Source organism: Rattus norvegicus, chromosome 9 (genome assembly GCF_021556685.1).
Source record: "Rattus norvegicus strain SHRSP/BbbUtx chromosome 9, alternate assembly SHRSP_T2T, whole genome shotgun sequence".
Lineage (NCBI taxonomy): Eukaryota > Metazoa > Chordata > Mammalia > Rodentia > Muridae > Rattus > Rattus norvegicus.
The window spans coordinates 18,502,552-18,521,174 of NC_141542.1; the positions used below are offsets into that span (position 1 = coordinate 18,502,552).

General features: G+C 42.8%; 1 protein-coding gene and 1 long non-coding RNA gene across 4 annotated transcripts in view; one reads left to right on the plus strand and one right to left on the minus strand.

The window, feature by feature from the left end:
• Positions 1-240: 240 nt before the first annotated feature.
• The window catches only part of LOC148003385 (uncharacterized), a 33,177-nt gene continuing 14,794 nt past the window's right edge, over positions 241-18,623 (minus strand). The window contains exons 1-5 of one of the 3 annotated variants that reach the window (XM_087568552.1): positions 8,404-8,570; positions 7,519-7,678; positions 6,061-6,192; positions 5,208-5,391; positions 241-1,038 (exon numbers count right to left, since the gene is read on the minus strand). In XM_087568552.1, the coding sequence (XP_087424678.1) occupies positions 1,033-1,038; positions 5,208-5,391; positions 6,061-6,192; positions 7,519-7,678; positions 8,404-8,533 (612 nt within the window). In that variant the 5' untranslated portion in view covers positions 8,534-8,570 and the 3' untranslated portion in view covers positions 241-1,032. Of the gene's footprint in view, positions 1,039-5,207; positions 5,392-6,060; positions 6,193-7,518; positions 7,679-8,403; positions 8,571-18,623 lie in introns of those variants that run through there. The other 2 variants (XM_087568554.1, XM_087568553.1) reach the window with 2 other exon arrangements.
• On the plus strand, positions 13,985-18,345 carry LOC148003386 (uncharacterized). The gene is made up of 2 exons (XR_015628996.1): positions 13,985-14,035; positions 16,925-18,345. It is a non-coding gene; the product is annotated as an uncharacterized LOC148003386 (long non-coding RNA).

The following is an 18,623-nucleotide window of genomic DNA, read 5'->3' on the forward strand; positions in this document are numbered from 1 at the left end:
TTAGAGGTAACTATATATTTGACAGCAAGCATACACAGTGGGTAATGTATGCATGATGAAGTTGAAATTCAGAGTTGGAAACACAGTGCACAGTGACTGTATAAATGCCTGTGAATCTCAGTCTGACTGGGAAGTGATTTGATGCCCAGTCCCCATGAGAATTCAGAGATCCATCCCTCCCTGATAGCTGTGGGACTTCAGATGTTGACACTAATGATCAATAAAGAAGGTTCTTAAGAGTGAAGTGTTTGAGATTACTCCTTTATTGACCAGAATACATCCAATTTACTTGATAGTAACCAGATGCAGGTAGTAAATATATACAGTCTATATCCTTATCAAAATAGAAAAGGAAATGAACAAAACAACAACAACAGATAAATAATAAATCTCCAAATGAATAGAAGGAAAACCAAATAACCAAAACAATTAAAAATTAACCAAACTTTAAATAGAAGAATTGCGCTAAGCATTCTTTTGCTGCTCCTTTTGCAGAATAGACTTATAGCCTGTGGCTTGCCTTGGAGACATAGTAGACAAGCAGTTAGTGATGGTAACAATCTTTTCGAGAGGAGTGGAAGTAGGTCTGTTTTGTTGGAGTGGGGGTATTAAGGAAAAAGCCTACCAATACTGAGTATAAATGATATTAAAGACTTTGTCACAAAGTCTTTCCAATGTTGTGAACTGATCTCCATGAAACTCTTCTGGATGACCCATCAGGACAAGTACAAATTTACACGTGCACAGTCTTTCTGGATGACCAGCAGCTCTTGATTGATGTTCATCAGCACTTCTCTGAGTCCCTCAAAAAGTGCACACTTGTTGGAGAGACTGAGGTGAAAGTACGGCCTATTCAATCCAAAGAAGTTAAACTAAAGGAGGAAAATGCAGTCCACACTTGCTATGGACACTGCAGATAAAACACAATAGTGCTGTATTTGCTGTGCACACTTAGTTCTCCTCCTGTAGCTCTTCTCTCCAAGGGAGATCTTGTCCTGGTCTGTGTCATGTTCGAGTTTCTGCTGGAGAATTTCAGACCTAGCAGAGCAAGGGAATAAAGATTTATTGAGTGGTTGTCAATTCAGCTCTCCCTCTTACATCAGCTCTATTCAGTTGGACAATCCAGCATGACCTGTCAGCTGAGGTCAGGTCCTGCATCCCCAAGTGTCATAGAGTACCTGCGCTTGGATTTATATCTCAGCTTTTAACACTGCTAGAATTTGAACTGTGGACTATGCACTGTGCTGGGATTAAGAGAAAAATGAGCATTTTTTCCCACTGGTCCAGGTATATGACATTGAATAATAACATTGTAGCTATGTCTAAATCTGAGTTCAAGAGAGGTATGAGCAACCTAGAATACCATGTGGATTCCTTCTGGAGAACATGCCCAGAATTGAGGTGAAACTTCTGATTATGTTAGCACTGATGGAACCCGTCTAGTTTCCATTTGTAACCACTGTATCTGCAAATACACAGAGAAGCCATCTCACATCAAATCCATGGGAATTGCATAGATCCTGTAATCACTGAGAATGTGCTCCATGCAAATCTTCGCAGCGTACACACGGACATTAAAGGTGATTGTGATGTAGAAACAGAACAGCACCCCTGTAAGTCTATGGCTAGTGTAAGGCAATTTGTGAGAGGACAGAAGAGAAAATGTCCTCAGATCTTTCTGGAGAGATCACAGGAAGAAAGGAGTAGAACATAGCAAGAAATACAGAGGATCATATATATATTGTTTCATGGGCAAAATTCACATGAACTGTACCAGAATAATACTCTGAGTAGCTCCTTAGCTGCCTGAGGCTGAAATCCAGGTGGGGTGGTCATCCACCCAAAAAGGGTATTTATATAGGGAAGGATATTCAAATGGCTTCTTCCAGCCTATGTTCCTACCTGAACATTAATGCTCAATGTAAAGATTCCCCAGGATTCGCTGGAGGCATAAAAACAAATGTTGAGTAGGATATGTACATAGTGGCCAGAGCCTAGAGACAGCTCAGTCAGTGATGTGCTGTCCTCCCATAAACCTTCATAGACTCAGGGTTCTTTCCCCATTAACAATCTGGCTTAGCAAGTCCCAAAGGCTGTGTAGAGCTGTCTTGTTGCTCAGCAAAGGATCATATGTTGGTGGTGGACTAGACTCTTGTTCTTGTTCACTCTTTCAGACTTTCCCCAAAGTGTGCAACTTCTTCTAATCGGAGCTGTCTTTACCATAGCCTGAGTGACTTCATGCCCAAAGCTAGAATCATAGGAAATCTCCATAACCAGGATCCAAATCAACAAATTTTCTCCCCGTAATGTGATTGTTCCACAGATAATTTGAATAAGTAAGTAAAAGCTTGCATGGATTATCTCACACTGAATCAGAATCTATGGAAGGGCTCCATCGTATGGTACACTTTTACTCCTTGGCTGATGGACGTCTGGGTAGATTCTCCTTCAGGGCTACTCTGGGACCACTACAACATTGATGCTCCCTAGTTGCAATGGCAATACCTACTCCTTGTTGTGGAATCACTGGGTTAACTAAAACTTCTGTTCCACTTTCTGAACATGGCTTCTCATAGGGCTACCTGTTCTTACACTGTCAGACCCATTTGAAGCTCATCATTTCTCCTAACCCATTGAGGCAGAAATTAACTGAGAGAAAATGATGTTGATCGACAGCACTTGCAGAATGCTACACAGATAACATAGAGGAGCGCTTTGGATTATCTGTGCACCTAAAGGGGTTCCTGAAACTGCCCTGTTCTTGCACCACGGCATAGCTATGGGACTTTTTCTGGATGACGATACAATTCCAAGCAACTCAAATTCTCAATGAATAAAATCCAAGCCAAACTCCCAGGGGAAGTTGTAGTGTGCCAAGGTAGCTCGAAAGAAATGGTAGCAGGCAGTGTGGAAAGCAACCTTGGAGAAGACACATTGAGTGACATAACCTTCCAGTGGGCTTTCACAATTCACAAAGAACAGAGAAGCAACATAAACTCATAGATTTTATAGAGAAGCCTTGCCCTTACCTCCCAGTACTCCATTCCTTTGATGTGCTCCAAAGGATTTCAATGCAGATCAGTAGTTTTGCCCCTAATCACTTGAAAATCTAACTTTACAGGTGTTTTTGTGTCCTCTTTTTGGGGGTTGCATTTCTAAAGGATTTTATTTTCCTGCTTCTACACCATAACAAAAAGGGACCTGCAAGCTCTAGGCCTGTACCATTTGTTACCCCTGTGAAACATGACTCACTTGAACATATTTCCACTCCTCCCCCAGACTTCACAAGATAATTCTGTTCTGAAATTTTTGGAAATAGAATAAATTAGTAATTTAAGTGTCCTTTTGCTGTACAGAGCTAGATGGAGATGCCAAATGACAGGGCAGCTCTATTTCATGTTTCATGGATTTAAAGTGAACGCTTAGAGTACTTTTCTCATGAAACTTGGAAATAGAGGGAAACACACGTTCACTACTGCAAACACACACACACACACACACACACACACACACACACACACACATATACCCACACACACACCACACACACACACACACACAAACACACACACAAACACAGACAAACAGATACACACTCGCATGCACAAATGAAAACTTTGCTCTTATGCAGCACATTTCCTGTTGAGTGAGGAATTAGTGGGAATAATGCTGTGTACAAGTCTCTTAGACTCAAGCAAGATGTGCTGCCCTGGCCTGTACTCATTTCCACTTCAGGAAACCTTTCTATGCAGATACTTGCTGGTCCGACAAGTAAGTTACATGTTCTGCACAGATAGCCTAAACAACACAACATCAAATCCCCAAGAGAGAGATTTCTAGGAAAAGACTCCATCGAACTCTATGCTGACTCATCATAGGCCCCTCACTAAAACTACCCTGTTTCCTTCATAGAAGACTTTGGAAGCATCAGAGAAGACAGTAACTCATGGTCAGTTACCAGGAACATTTCATCACATTAGAGTTCCTGTGATATTAAAACAACCTCAGTGTCAGTCAGAAAAAGGCTAAATACATAACATACAGTGAATTTTCTGAAATGCAGCACTGTGTACAATATTGAGAGGGAATCTATCCTGAAAGAATGCAGTGCCCATGATATAGTCAGCAAAGCAATGTCAGCAGAGGGTTGCATTCTAGGATTCCACGCAAGATCATGGTGAAGCCAATAAGACAATCCAGAATATTCCCCGGGGGATAACTCTGTTCAGGTAAAGTGAAGAAATCTAATCCTTATTTTTAAAATAGCTGAATGGTTTAAGAATGTGTTGAGACAAATAAGAGAGGGGGCTCCACTTGGAACTGGACGAATGATGCAAAGACTGCTGGCCAGCACAAAACAGGAAGCTTCATGTTTGTTGAGAGACCTAGGCTTAAAGGGCTAAGTTAGATAATGACTGGACAAAACTGCATGTCATGAACTGGCCTCCCCGCATGCTCCCTAAGATGCAGGTCAGCACAGCAATGCACCTTTCTTGGTGAGAATTGGGGGTACATATGGATAACTTTGTTCTTGAAGTCTCAAGTCTGTCATGCCAACCCTCAGCCTTTGAGAAACCTTTCCCACATCCTTGCTCTTCTAACCAGCTTCAGGTTGTAAGGCCCAGTTATGAACTCTCCAGGAGCACTCAAATAAGACAGGACTGACATACTGATACACAGGCTCTGTAGTTACCCAAGATCTATGAAGCATGAAGTCACCATCTTCATATACAGGGACATGAGGGGAGGGAGAACAAAAGCCACCACAAATGACAATGAGAACCATTTCTTTGGCATTTCCAGCAGGCTCTCCTCCTTGAAAACTACTTACTTCCTGAGTCTCACACGATCCCTGAAAAGAAAATGAGCTCCAGGCTTTTGCTTCATCCCTCAAAGCCCTGTTCTAGTCTAAAGAGGGGCTCCCACATAGCACCCTCCATACATAATGGCATGTAGTGCTGTGCTGTGTGATCAACCTATCTCCCTTAATAAACTGCAGATTATCGAAGAGCAGGAGCATTTGATTTCCAAACATGCAGTTTCTTGAAAAGGGGCTATCTCCACAGAAAGCCTTGTAAACCATCACATGAATGAACACTTGGATGAGACCTAGGACAGGACATGGATCAGTCAATAGACAGTTACATTGGTTTGTCTATGTTTATGGTAAGACCTGAGGACAACCTGACCCTGAGTCCTAACCCTACCTGCTGTTGCTTGGCTCTGGGGTCACAGATGTTCATTCCGGCCACTTCACCGAACCTCTTTGTCTCCACAGAAGATGCTGGCAGTTCAGTCTGCTCCACCAGCAGTTCTCTCTTCTCATTCAGCAAAATCTGTATATTGTTCTTCAATTGAGCTTGATCACGCAGGAGCTGGAATTGCCTGATGCTGAGCCACAAACAAACAATGGTAAATCCCAGCCAGCTTCTATTTGCCTGTCACTCCTGCAAGTCCAATCATCACTTCAAGGGTCCTCATCCTCAGAAATCCCCAGAATAGAGCCACACTATACAAGTTAGCACCAATTAGAGGAGGTCAAATCCAGAATCCACATTCCACATGAATGAAAGTACTTCTGAAAATCCTGACACTAAGACGGTTTATATAAATCAAGGTAGAAGAGATGGTCCATAAGGGAGCTCGTATGTCCATGGTATGGTGAAACCATCTTCACGTTGTGGGGAAAGCCCCTCTGAGGGGGAGTTGAAGACCCAATAGCTATACAATCTTTCCATGTGTTTCTCATGGATCACAGATCTTTAAATCTCCTGTCAGAGTCCTAGAGATTCAGAGTTGATTGATATTCCCATCATGGTGCAAACCTTTTCTATCTAGAGGAACTTTAATGGGAAAAATAACAATTGGAGTGTCTTCTACACCCTTCACATGTACGACAACTGAGTCCAAGAGCTACAAATCTAAGACCCTTGCCAGGCGGCAGCCTTCTTGTTAAGAGTCAGACACTACAGAACCAGAACCCTGACTTTGGTTCAAAGTCATACAGGACAGAAGCATTCCCTGCCTAGTGCAGGGTTCTAACCTCTGTCATCGAATCACCGGTAGGAACTGTTCACTTGTATGAGCTCCTTGTACCTCTCCATGGCATCACTTATTGAGTTGGTCATCATTTGCATAGCCATCATTCTCATCTCATGTTCAGATTGAAGGACTGGCAATTCGACATGCAGCCTGGGTTAGGTCATGGTCAAAGGAACAAATAATGTTTTGAACTCACGATTTCAGAATTAGGTGAAATGTAAATAAAAATATATAATAAAAAATTTCAAATTCAAGGAATGGTGGAAGGGAAGAAAATGGCAAAGTCAAAAACCAGACCAAAACCCAACAGTGAGACTCAATCCACAGAAAATATTTCTATGTAAATAAGCAAACATTTGTTTTGAAATAAGGACTCCTTGGAATCCTGAGAGATCTGGTTCTGCAAAGACTCACTATATAGGAGTGGGCAGAGCCCGAGAGCTGCCTGTTTGGGAATTACAACTGTCAAGACCACAGTGACCATTTCTAGGTCACAATAAACAATCCCTGGATAGTTAAAAAAATAAAAAACTAAAGATCAAAGCAGGTGAAACAAATTAGGTAAAACCAGACTGTTCTATTACTTAAACTCAGTATGTACCACATACTTGCTCCTTCAAAGTATTTGTACTAGTTAAGTTTATTATCCTGGGCACAGGACAACAGAGCCACAGTACCAGTTGGAGGGACCTGACCTTCAAGAGCTGGCCAGGTGAGCATTATGGAATTCACTAGTTCAGGAAGAAGATTCCTCCAGTCTGTGCCACAGCTTTGGGTCCAAGAGAAAGCTGTGATGACATTTCTCTTGTTTTGAAAGCAGGTATACTCAATCCTTGGTTTCTATCGTTACATGAATTCCCAGAGGGCATAACTAAGTTTGACAGGGAAGAGGATTTATAGCACCTCCTCCCCTCGGGAGAGTCCTGGGTGCCACCAACGTATACAGAAGGAGCAAAGTGCTCTGTTGATCAGTGTGGGCCTCCACGTACTCATCACTATCATGACCTGCAGACTGTTGATCAAACAAATCCTCAGACCCCATCAAAGGTCCCAGACGTCCTGATCCTGAGTAAAACACCACATATACTTCCACATACATACATACCAACCCATATCCAAACACATGTAGAATGCCAACTACATCCATGGAGGTGCCATAGAATCAGTGTATAATGAACAAATTCAGAGGAAAGAGTGATGACGTGCAGGCATTTCATTCACACACACAGTTGCAGCAAGTGTGACCAGGTCCTTCCAGCTGCTGACAGAACCAACGCTAAGCCAAGGAGCTCAGGGTCAAGTACAAAAGAGGTTGACCCTAAACACACAGCACCTAGCTTATCTCACAAGCTAATGCCTGCCAAGTCTCCTTAAAATCCAGGATGAGAGGTGAAACTCTCTCATGCTATGAGTAAATCTTGAGGGAGCAGAGAGAGAGCGCAAGACAGTGAACAGGTTACTGGGCATAATGACTACCTGTGGTCCCACTCATCATAGATATAAAGATCCAGGATTTGATAAAGTTCATCCCTCTCGAATTGACACTTCTGGATTTCAAATTTGAGTTCCTCCAGTTCCTTTAGACACTCCTCTTGCTTACTGATGACATTTTGGGATGATGCCTTCCTACCAAAACCTGTAGACAGATAAACCCAAGTGAATTTGCATATTTGATGGCCCATGGGCAGAATAGATCATTCAGAATCCGAAAAGGAGGTTGAGGAAGGGGAAATGGTAGAGACTGGGTGAATCCGTGAAAGAGCAGAAAAGCTTTCTTAAAGGTTGATTCTTAAGCTATGTCCCTGTTCCCAACCTCTAAAGCCATACACGTGCCACACTCACTATTAAACAACCCCCGGCACTGAAAGTTATAATATGACTGAGACATAAACATCTGCGACATTGTTATATCAGATGTGGTGCAGATAATCCTGGAGTTCATAATGACTTCATAATGTTTAGCACCATCAAGCTCTAACCAAGTGTGGTCCAGCCCAAAGTGTCTGAGAACTCAATTCATGACTAGGGGTGCATCCTTCCTTGTTCGCGCCATCAGACACTTATGTAACCTACAGTAATCTAGAGGATGAAGCGCTTCAATTCCCAACCATGGATGGTCACATTGTTAATCTCACAGTGCCTCCTCCTGCCATTCGTTGACACTCACAGTTAAAAAGCTTCAAGAAAAGACACTGAAGTCTTAAAACTTTATGGCTTTCTCTCAAATTAAAGATCAGGAACTCCTGACTCTTGGTTTGCCTTTGAAAAATCCCAAGGCGCCTGCTTGTAAGGCCTAGTCTTAGAAGGCACATCTCAAACCTACCTCCTTGAGGATGTTCCCCAACTCTGCCCACGACTCACCAAGCCTTCCCCAGAATGATTTCCTCCTTCCTGTGTCACTAGAGAGGGGGTCAGCTTCTCTCTGACCTGGTGCGGTCTCTCCTTGATCAACACTTTCCTTCCGAAATAGCCTGAGCAGCTGGCGAAACATGCCTGCTTGTGAACCCAAAGGGAACTGAAGGAATATCCCAAAGGCAATTGGTGTCACCACAACACTGGTGACATCACAGAAGATTCTAGGGATCTCTTAGATACAATAGAGTGTCCAGTAAACGGCTTACTGGTGATATCACTGGAAAATTCTATGGCCTACCTACTAACCAGTTCTCCCCACTCTGATGAATTTCTGTGGGGACCCTTTCCTCCAGTCTCCCATGTGTCACTGGGAATACCATTTGGCAACCTCTATTTCAAAACTACATTTGTCTCTCTGCTTCATTAGTAGTCAACAATGCTTTTGCTGGGGAGGGTTGCTTACAACCCTGAATTGGAGAACAGATTTTTCTTAGCACCCAAATCTCTAGGGACCAAGGAGGAGGGAGATTTTTCTTAAAAGTAAATCTACTACACGAGACAATGCATGTGACACACATTTCCATTCCTAAGCTTTTCCCTTTTTATGGAGGCCAATATATTTCTTCTATACCTCTGAGTGTATAAAACCTGGAAATATTTGCTTACTGTGCAGTCCTTGAAAGCTGACATTGTTTCCATTTACATATCCATGTATTTTACAAAATCAATGGTCTATAATCCTATTTTTTTGCAATAAAAACTCCTTTTACTTGGGAACATAGGGATCAACTACAGGGCATATATAAAATAATAAATTTCTGTCTGTTTTATATATTATGTAGGACATCCTCCCTTTCTCAAATATAACAAGACAATTAAATTGGACATCAGTGAGCAAATGTCAACCAGGCCTTTGTGTTACTACATTGTAACTATATAGCCATCACTTCTCCAATATCATTCTTCGTGAATAGACAAATCTAGGCATGAGAATATTGGGGACTGCACCATGATCTTTTACTTGTAGCAAACATAAGAGTCAGGAGGACGGGAAGGGAGTGGAATGGCCTGAGTTCAGGTTGAACCTCAATTTTAATGGGTCCATACGTTCAGGAGGGAGTCCATTTGGCATTGTGATATATGGATTCTGTCTTCTTATCATAGGTGTTATAATAATTCAACATGAATGTGTGCTATAATGCCACCCCACCTCACAGATGTAAGAGTGAAAATCATGTCTCACCTTTCTGGGAAGAACTCTGCCTTTTACTACCATCTGGAGTTACACAACATCAGTATACAAAGCTCAGAAGAGAAGGATGCAGATGTGCGGGCCTTAGAAGTTGAGGATCTTTTCTACTGATTAAGCCACTTGTTTTTCCTATGTTATTTTTCCCTTGCTCTTTTACTAATGGTGGCTGACTTCTTTCCTGGCCTGAGGTAAACTGGAGTCCAATCTTTTGGATTACAGAACCTTCTATTTTTGAGATGACAGTCCCACCAAGGGTCCTACTGCATACAGAAGGTATGAATAAGTCTCAGGTGCTGGAGTAAGTTAAAAACGTCTGTGACAACAAAGAACTTATTAAGAAAACAAGAGACCAGCTGCTCATCAAGATCACAGTTGTATGATAGTAAGAAAATGTGAATAGGGCATCAGGTGAAAAGATAAATTAATTAGGAGGTCATAGGCTTAGAAGGGGTAGCCTTTGCTCTCAGTGGAGCTGCCATTCTTTCTGCCATTCCTCGCCCTCTGCCACAGGACCAGAGACTTCCCCATACAACTGGCTGGCCTTGCCAAAGACCTGGCAGGGCTTCTCCCTGTAGAATAGGACATGTAGAGTCCTTGAGGACTCACCAAGAGGTCTCCTCCACACAGGTTCGTTGTTGTCAAAGGGAAATGTTCCTGCAGAATCCTGCCATGGCAGCAGGAATTTCAACCTGGCTGCTCTTGGTCCAGCTCACTGGATGCAGGCCTGAGGCCCAGGGGTATCTGGGGAAAGAAGCAGCACGCACTACCTCACAGCTCTCTCTTTGTTGGATGCAACTGCTAGGACTGTGATAGGATTTTTGTTTCTTTGTGTGTTTATTAGAAATACCTACAAAGCTGATTAAAGTTACAACATGCCTTCATACCCAGAGTGCAGAATGTTTTTACATCATTGTCGTTCCTGTTTTATGTTTAGATTTTGTTTTTTAATCCCCACAGGAAATTTCCCTGTGCTTAGAATGTTAAGCACATGCTCAGGAGGGATCGATTGTTCAAGTTCGGCAAAGCTTTTGTTCTCACCATCACTCCACAGATGATGCCATTACTTACTTTGAAATAAGAAAACAGTTATAGAGAAGTAAATTAACCTGTAAGCTATCACAGAAGAAACACATCATGATTGTGGAGTGGCACCCCAGTATTTTGTATTTCCTAAGTTATTTTTATTTTAAACTTTTTTATTGGATTTTTTTGGGTACATTTCATGTATTTTAAATCCTTAAAGGTATCTTTTATTCCACTCCTCCCATTTACAAGGTGGAATTTCACATGTAATTGTTAGTCCAGATGGTTTGGTCAATGGCTTAGACGTCACCTTGGCCTAGTTTCCTTGGCATAAGCTGAGTTAGAAGCAGACTCAAAGGTTCAGGACCAACAAATAATGAATTCCACTACATCTGGATACCCAGCCTCACACCCAGGAAGGGACTGTATTTCCATTCACTATTTAAAAAAAAGATGTAGTTCAGTAACATGTAAAAAATTTCTCACATATATTAAAGTGTTTACCATGTCATACAGTTTTTCAAATACCTGGCATTCATCTTTTTCCAAATCCTAAAATTTCTTTCTTATTCACATTTTTTGATTATTTTTTGGTATTACTATCATTTTTAAAATTTTAGTTTTTTTAATAGATATATATGTTTTATTCAAACGTTATTCCCTTTCCCAGCTTTTGGTCCATAAGCCCCCATGCCGTGCCCTCTCCGATATGTATGGTCCCCCAATCCACGCCCCTTAGAAACCCCTTCCTGGACATTCCCCTGCACTCAGGGTCCAACCTTGTTAAGAACAAGGGCTTCCCCTTCCACAGGTGCCCCAACAAGGATATCCTCTCCTACATATGCAGTTGGACCCCTGGGTCAGTCCACGTATAGTCTTTTGCTAGTGGTTTATTTGGTTGGCATTGCTGTTCATATGGGGTTGCAAGCCCTTCAGCTCTTTGAATCCTTCTTCTAATTCCCATAAAGGGCGTCCTGTTCTCAGTTCAGTAGTTTACTGCCAGCACTGACCTCTTTATTTGACATGCCCTGGATGTGTCTCTCAGGGGAGATTCAAATTTGGTCCCTTTCAGTAAGCACATTTAGCTTCATCAATCTTACCTAGTTTTGGTGGCTGTATATATATGGGCCACATGTGGGGCAGGCTCTGAATGGCTGTTCCTTTGGTCTCTGCTTTAGATTTGGCCTCCATATCCCCTCCAAAGGATACTTTTGTTCCCCATTTTAAGAAGGAGTGGGAGCACCTGCACTTTGGTCATCCTTATTCTTGAGTTTCCTGAGATCTGTAGATTGCATATTTGGTAATTTGAGGTTTTGGTCAATATCCACTTATCAATGAGTGCATATTGTCAATGAGGGGTGCTGAGTACCTGGAAGAGAATGAGGGACAAGAGATGTGAAGGACTCGAAGACAAGAGTCTGATCAATTTTATTTTTCCCCAAGGCTGAATTTGTACCATAAAATGGATAACAGAGAGAGGAGAGAAGTAAGAAACATTTACCCACGCCAAGGACACAATATTCGTGTGGTCAGGGAATCGGCTGATGTTGACAGGTTGCCAGAAATGTCACAGGTTTGTCATATCTATTAGTCAGCAGGATGTTGGTTTTTCAGAAAGGTTACAGGTCATGACATTGGGTATATTAATGTCAGACGTTATCATATGATTATTCATCTTGACCACCACATTTGTACTAGTCTTCTGCATCTGGCTGGCGATTTTCCATGAACCCAGTCATACTTAATGCTAACCATAACAATAACATCAATAATGGAGGGCTTCAAGGCCATCGCTCCCAAGAGCATACCAAGTGTGTTTTTCTGTGATTGGATTACCTCGCTGTGGATGATATTTTCTAGTTCTTTCCATTTGCCTATGAATTGAACGTAGTCATTGTTTTTGATAGCTGAATGGTACTCCATTGTGTAGATGTACCACATTTTTCGAATAAATTCCTCTGTTGAAGGGCATCTGGGTTCATTCCAGCTTCTGGCTATTATGAATAAGGCTGCTATGAACATAGTGGATCATATGTGTTATTGTATGTTGGAGCATCTTTTGAGTATATGCCCAGGACTGGTATAGCTGTGTGCTCAGGTAGTGCAATTTCCAATTTTCCAGGAACGTTCAGACTGATTTCCAGAGTTCTTGTACCAGTTTGCAATCCCAGCAACAATGGACAAGTGTTCCTCTTTCTCCATATCCTCACCAGCATCTGTTGTCACCTGATTTTTTGATCTTAGACATCCTGACTGGTGTGAGGCGGATTCTTAGGGTTGCTTTGATTTGCATTTCCCTGATGACTAAGGATACTGAGCATTTCTTTAGGTGCTTTTCAGCTATTCTATATTCCTCAGCTGAGAATGTTTCCTTTAGCTCCAAACCCCATTTATTAACAGGCGTGTTTGGCTCTCTGTACTCTAACTCCTTCTGTTTTGTGTATACTTTGGATATAAGCCCTCCATCAGATGCAGGATTGGTAAAGATTTTTTCCCAATCTGTGGGTTGCCTTTTTGTCCTAATGACACTGTCCTTTGCCTTACAGAAGCTTTTCAGTTTTATGAGGTCCCATTTGTCGATTCTCAACCTTAAAGCATAAGCCACTGGTATTCTGTTCAGGAAATTTTCCTTAGTGCTCATGTCTTCGAGACTCTTCCCTACTTTTTATCCATTACTTTTAGTGTATCTGGTTTGATGTGGAGGTCCTTGATCCACTTGGACTTAAGCTTTGTACAGGGTAATAAGTGAAAAGAAAATTATACAAATTCTAGGTTTAGAAATATAAAATTAAAAGAGTTAGCCCCAAAAGCCACAAACTCAGGGCTAAGCCCTGCCGCCAGGAATAGCAGGCCATAAAGATAAAGGAGCACAGGAAACACTGTTCAGGCAGGACTGACAAGCCATAAAGAAAAGGAATGCAGGAACCAGCCTGAGTTAATGGGACGTCTGGCAGGAAGACATCTCCCCCCAGCTCACTGAGGGCCATCCTCCGGCCCCTGATAAGCCCCTGACTTCTAGCACGTACTCTTTCTGCTTTGTTCTCACTGCTATGTTTGAATGAGCCAATTGTATGTAACCACGCCAAAACCCCCTAGCCTTCTCTATATAACCCTCTGACTTTTGAGTTTCGGGGCCGACACCTCTGTCTCCTGCGCGGGATACGTGTCGGCCCGGAGATCTCTGTAATAGGTCTCCGTAATAAACCTCGCCTTTGCTTATTACATCCAAAATGGTCTCTCTGTGTCTGGGGTCCGCGATTTCCCAAGACTTGAGTAAGGGTCTCTCTGCGTGGGATCTTTCATATTTATGGGGGCTCGTCCGGGATCTGCGCGACTACCCCAGACTCCGAAGACCCCTTGGAGGTGAGTTGGATGTTTGTCTGAGTGTTTCTGTGTGAGCGGCGCCGCATTCGTCAGTCTGTGTCTGTCTCTGTTTTGGTTCCACCGTGTGTGTATATATGTGTGTCTTAGTACTGGTCAGTGTTAAGAGGGCAGATGGGTATTCCTGCCCTGTGGTAAGAGGGCAGATGGGTATTCCTGCCCTGTGGTAAGAGGGTGGATGTGTATTCCTGCCCTGTAGGAGAGTGGATGTGTATCCCCACTCAGTGCAGCTGCCTTTGTGGTTCGTGAGGACCCTCTGGCTGCGGAAGGGGGGACGCCCCGGGCCCGCAAGGCTGCAGCCCCTGGAAGACGTTCCACGGGCGGAGAACAGTCGGGAGAGCCCGGCTATGGACAGTCAGGAGGACCTGACTCTGGTTTTCTGGAACAAAGGAGATGGAATGCTCCTTTTACCTAGGCGGGAGTGGACGAGGAATCCCACTCCGTCAGAGGTCGAGTTCGGCTGCCTATTTAAATATAGGCACGGACAAGTGTGCTTAGTCGTTAGGACAAGAGGACACTCTGGAATCCTGTTGGGAGGTGGAATCAGATGGTCCATCTCATCCCAAAAGCAGCTAAGGTTAAGCTGCAGTTTGGGCCACGTACTGAAGGTACCAGGCATCTGTGAAAGTTGGTTATAAGATGCTTTGTCTTGATATTGTTTGTCTGGCTTGTTTTCTGTGGTATTGTCGAGTGTCTTTTTGGCTTTTGTTTCGTTTTTGAATTTTGGACTGACGACTGTGTTTGAATTTGGACTGACGACTGTGTTTAAAATCTTGGACTGATGACTGTGTTTGAAATCATGAAACTGTTTGCTTTGTTCGTCATAGAGTTTTACTTGGTCCTCTTGGTGCTTAAGTTAAGAGTTAAAAATAATTTGCTTGAGAAAAATTGTTTTCTGCCAGGGAGTTTTGTCTTTCTCTCTTGAGCCTCCTCCCCAAGGAGAGATGCCCCTCCCTTTACACCCCTTGATCAGCCTAGCTGCTGTTAACAGTTGTGTAAACAGACATTAACAAAAACCTTGAGGACAAAACTGCTCGTAAATAAAAAAGTTCCCCAGATTAGGCCTCCGGTATGAAACAAGTATAGTGAGTAAGAAACTTAATTTTATGGACCCCGCTCTAGTGTCGGTGTTTTGGTTGATAGCCAACGTTAATTTTTTAAAACATAGTGTTTTATCTGTGCTTGTGCTTGAAACACACAGTAGGGGGGAGCGAAATTAGCTGCGGAGCTGCTGCAGCGAGCATGGGGACTTCTCAAGTCTCTCCCAATTTTTCTGGCTCTTCAGGAGCTGTTTAAAAGAAAAAGGCTTAAGGTAAAAAGAAACACTATAAAAAGATTTCTTAGTGAATTACTACACCTTGGTTTGCGATCTCTGGGAATCTCATGGTGGACAGCTGAGATAAGCTGGAAAAGGATTTAAATTTTGCTTAGAAACAAAGAATCTTAAAGGTGGAGTTTCAGCCGGTATGACACTTAGTGCATAGCTGCCTAAAAGATCAGAAATGCTGTCAACAGGCTATAAAAAAGGGACAGGCTGTGTTAAAAATGCTACATAAAGAATAATCTAAAAAGGCTGAGAGTGAGGTGGGAGAGGACTCTAACAAGAAAGGAATTTCTGCTTTTAGTGACCAGACCTTCAACTCTTGCTCACAGAAAGAGGGTGCTCATTAAGAGAAGTTCTTTAAGGAGCCTGCCTTATCTGCTGGCCCTATTCCAAGAGAGGAGCCAGTCTCCAGCATTAAATTACTTTTCTCACTGGTCATCATTAGCATGGAGAATGCCTTTGATCCTATCCCCACAGCAGCCAGTTCCTGCCCCTGTGGTAGAAATGTCCCAGGTTGGGGGGCAGAGAAGCCCCTAAAATAGTTTCAAAGAATCTACAACAAACTGTAAAGAACTTTGTTTTGTTTTGCCAGTTTGAATTTAGAATTCAGGCTTTGGCTGTGGCCGAGGTCAGGATTAATGTTTTCGTTTCCATGGGCCTTTAGCCCACTGAGAAAGTTTGGTAAAGGGCTGCTACTGAGGTCCTGAAAGCCCCAGGTAAACTGGTTACAATTCTTTTGTCAGCTGCTTAGTATCTAACACTCAGGTTCTATCGTCTCTCCATCCTTTTATTATTAGTTGTTACTGAAAGCCTAGTGCCATTTAGAGGATGGGTCTCTTGAGTGATAAAGCCACTGAGCTGGCACTAAAGGAAGGTACTCCTTAAGGGAAAATCTAAGTCCAGAGAGACAACCGGTAACAGATAGACTGCCCCTCTGCTCACTTTTCTGTTTCACAGACACAAGGTCTTTTTGTCCCAAGAAAGCCTCCTGGCTTAGCTGTGTGACTAAATGCTATTTGCCCTCTTCAGTGGACCTCTATTCTCAAGATTCTCTTGTTTTCTCACCATCCCATTTGAGATGCTTGTTAGTAACTGTTACAGGTCTTCTTTACCACCGAGGAAAGACAAAATCCTACTAGAGGCTAGAAAAAGTGTTCCAGAGATGGATGGAAGGCCCTCACTTCTGCCTGCTCTTTTCAGACGCCTAAAGGTAGGGAGTGCCAGGTCTGCCGCCAGGCTCCAAGGGTGGGTCTCTGAGGGGCTAAAAAATGCCCCACCAATCTGGCTAAGATAAGAAAAGGATAAAGAGAATGTTACAGGTAGAATAAATAAATAAAAATCTAAAAGAGACCCTAAACAAATTGACCATGGAGACTGGCACAGACTGGGTGACACTCCTTCCCTCTTGCTCTCTTCAGAGCAAGAAATACCCCTTCCAGATTCAGCCTTACCCCCTTTGAGATCTTATATGGGGCCTCAGCTCCCCTGACTGTATTAGATGATGTTACTGAACCAACATGTCATAGTAATAATGATTTGTGTGCCAGGCTAAAAGACCTACAGGTGATACAGAAAGAAATCTGCTCACAGCTGACAGCAGCCTATGCCCCGGAGACCCCTGAGACATCCCATCAGTTCCAGGTCGGAAGCAGCTACACTGAGCCCAGACACTCGATCCTCGCTGGAAAGGACCATACCTGGTGCTGCTGACCACCCTGACAGCCGTCAATTCTCAGCCCTCACCAGCCGTGTACTAGCTGTTAGGGCTGAGAGCTGGGACCTAGAGAGAAATTCAGTCATGTTTGTCCTGGGTTCCATCGAGATAGGTGTGGGGATAGGCTTGATTTCTATTACAAATGATGTAACATTACATATGTTAGTACTCCTAACACTTCTTGGGATTGTGCCTCAGGGATCACAACCTATATAAGTTTAGAAGTTCTGAAAGACAGTCATGACCTTGATATATAGGTTTAGATAGTGTCCAGATAAAATCCTGATGCTAAAGACTTTTTAGCTGACCTCCAAGAATACCTAACCTCCCTCTCAGAGGTAGTCCTTCAAAATAAAAAAAGATTAGACCTGATATTCCTTAAAGAAGGAGCCTGTGTGCTACACTGAAAGAATGTTGCTTCTATACAGACCATTCAGGAGTAATTAAAGACTCCATAAATAAACTTAGAAAAAGGTTAGACAAAAGACAGACAGAAAAACACATCAGAGATAGTTCGAGAGCTAGTTTAGTAGATCTCCCTGGATGACTACCCTACTCTCTGCTACAGCTGGGCCATTATTAATAATTTTCTTGGTTTTAGTTTTTGGCTCCTGCGTGACAAACAGGTTAATTGCTTTTGTTAAAAATCGAGTGGGTGCTGTGCGGTTGATGGTTGTGAGACAACAGTACCAGTCAGTTAGGACAACTGGTGAGACCAAATATAAGACTTGATATCAAAATTCTAAGATTAGAATTATTTAGTAGGAGAAGACGGGAATGAAAAGAAAATTATACAAATTCTAGGTTTAGAAATATAAAATTAAAAGAGTTAGCCCCAAAAGCCACAAACTCAGGGCTAAGCCCTGCCGCCAGGAATAGCAGGCCATAAAGATAAAGGAGCACAGGAAACACTGTTCAGGCAGGACTGACAAGCCATAAAGAAAAGGAATGCAGGAACCAGCCTGAGTTAATGGGACGTCTGGCAGGAAGACATCTCCCCCCAGCTCACTGAGGGCCATCCTCCGGCCCCTGATGAGCCCCTGACTTCTAGCACGTACTCTTTCTGCTTTGTTCTCACTGCTATGTTTGAATGAGCCAATTGTATGTAACCACGCCAAAACCCCCTAGCCTTCTCTATATAACCCTCTGACTTTTGAGTTTCGGGGCCGACACCTCTGTCTCCTGCGCGGGATACGTGTCGGCCCGGAGATCTCTGTAATAGGTCTCCGTAATAAACCTCGCCTTTGCTTATTACATCCAAAATGGTCTCTCTGTGTCTGGGGTCCGCGATTTCCCAAGACTTGAGTAAGGGTCTCTCTGCGTGGGATCTTTCAATAAGAATGGGTCAACTTGCATTCTTCTACATGTTGACCTCCAGTTGACTCAGCACCATTTGTTAAAAATGCTCTCTTTCTTCCATTGGATGTTTTAACTCCTTTGTCAAAGATCAAATGACCATAGGTGTGTGGGTTCTTTTCTGTGTCTTCAATTATGTTCCACTGAGCTGCCTGTCTGTATGCCAATACCATAGA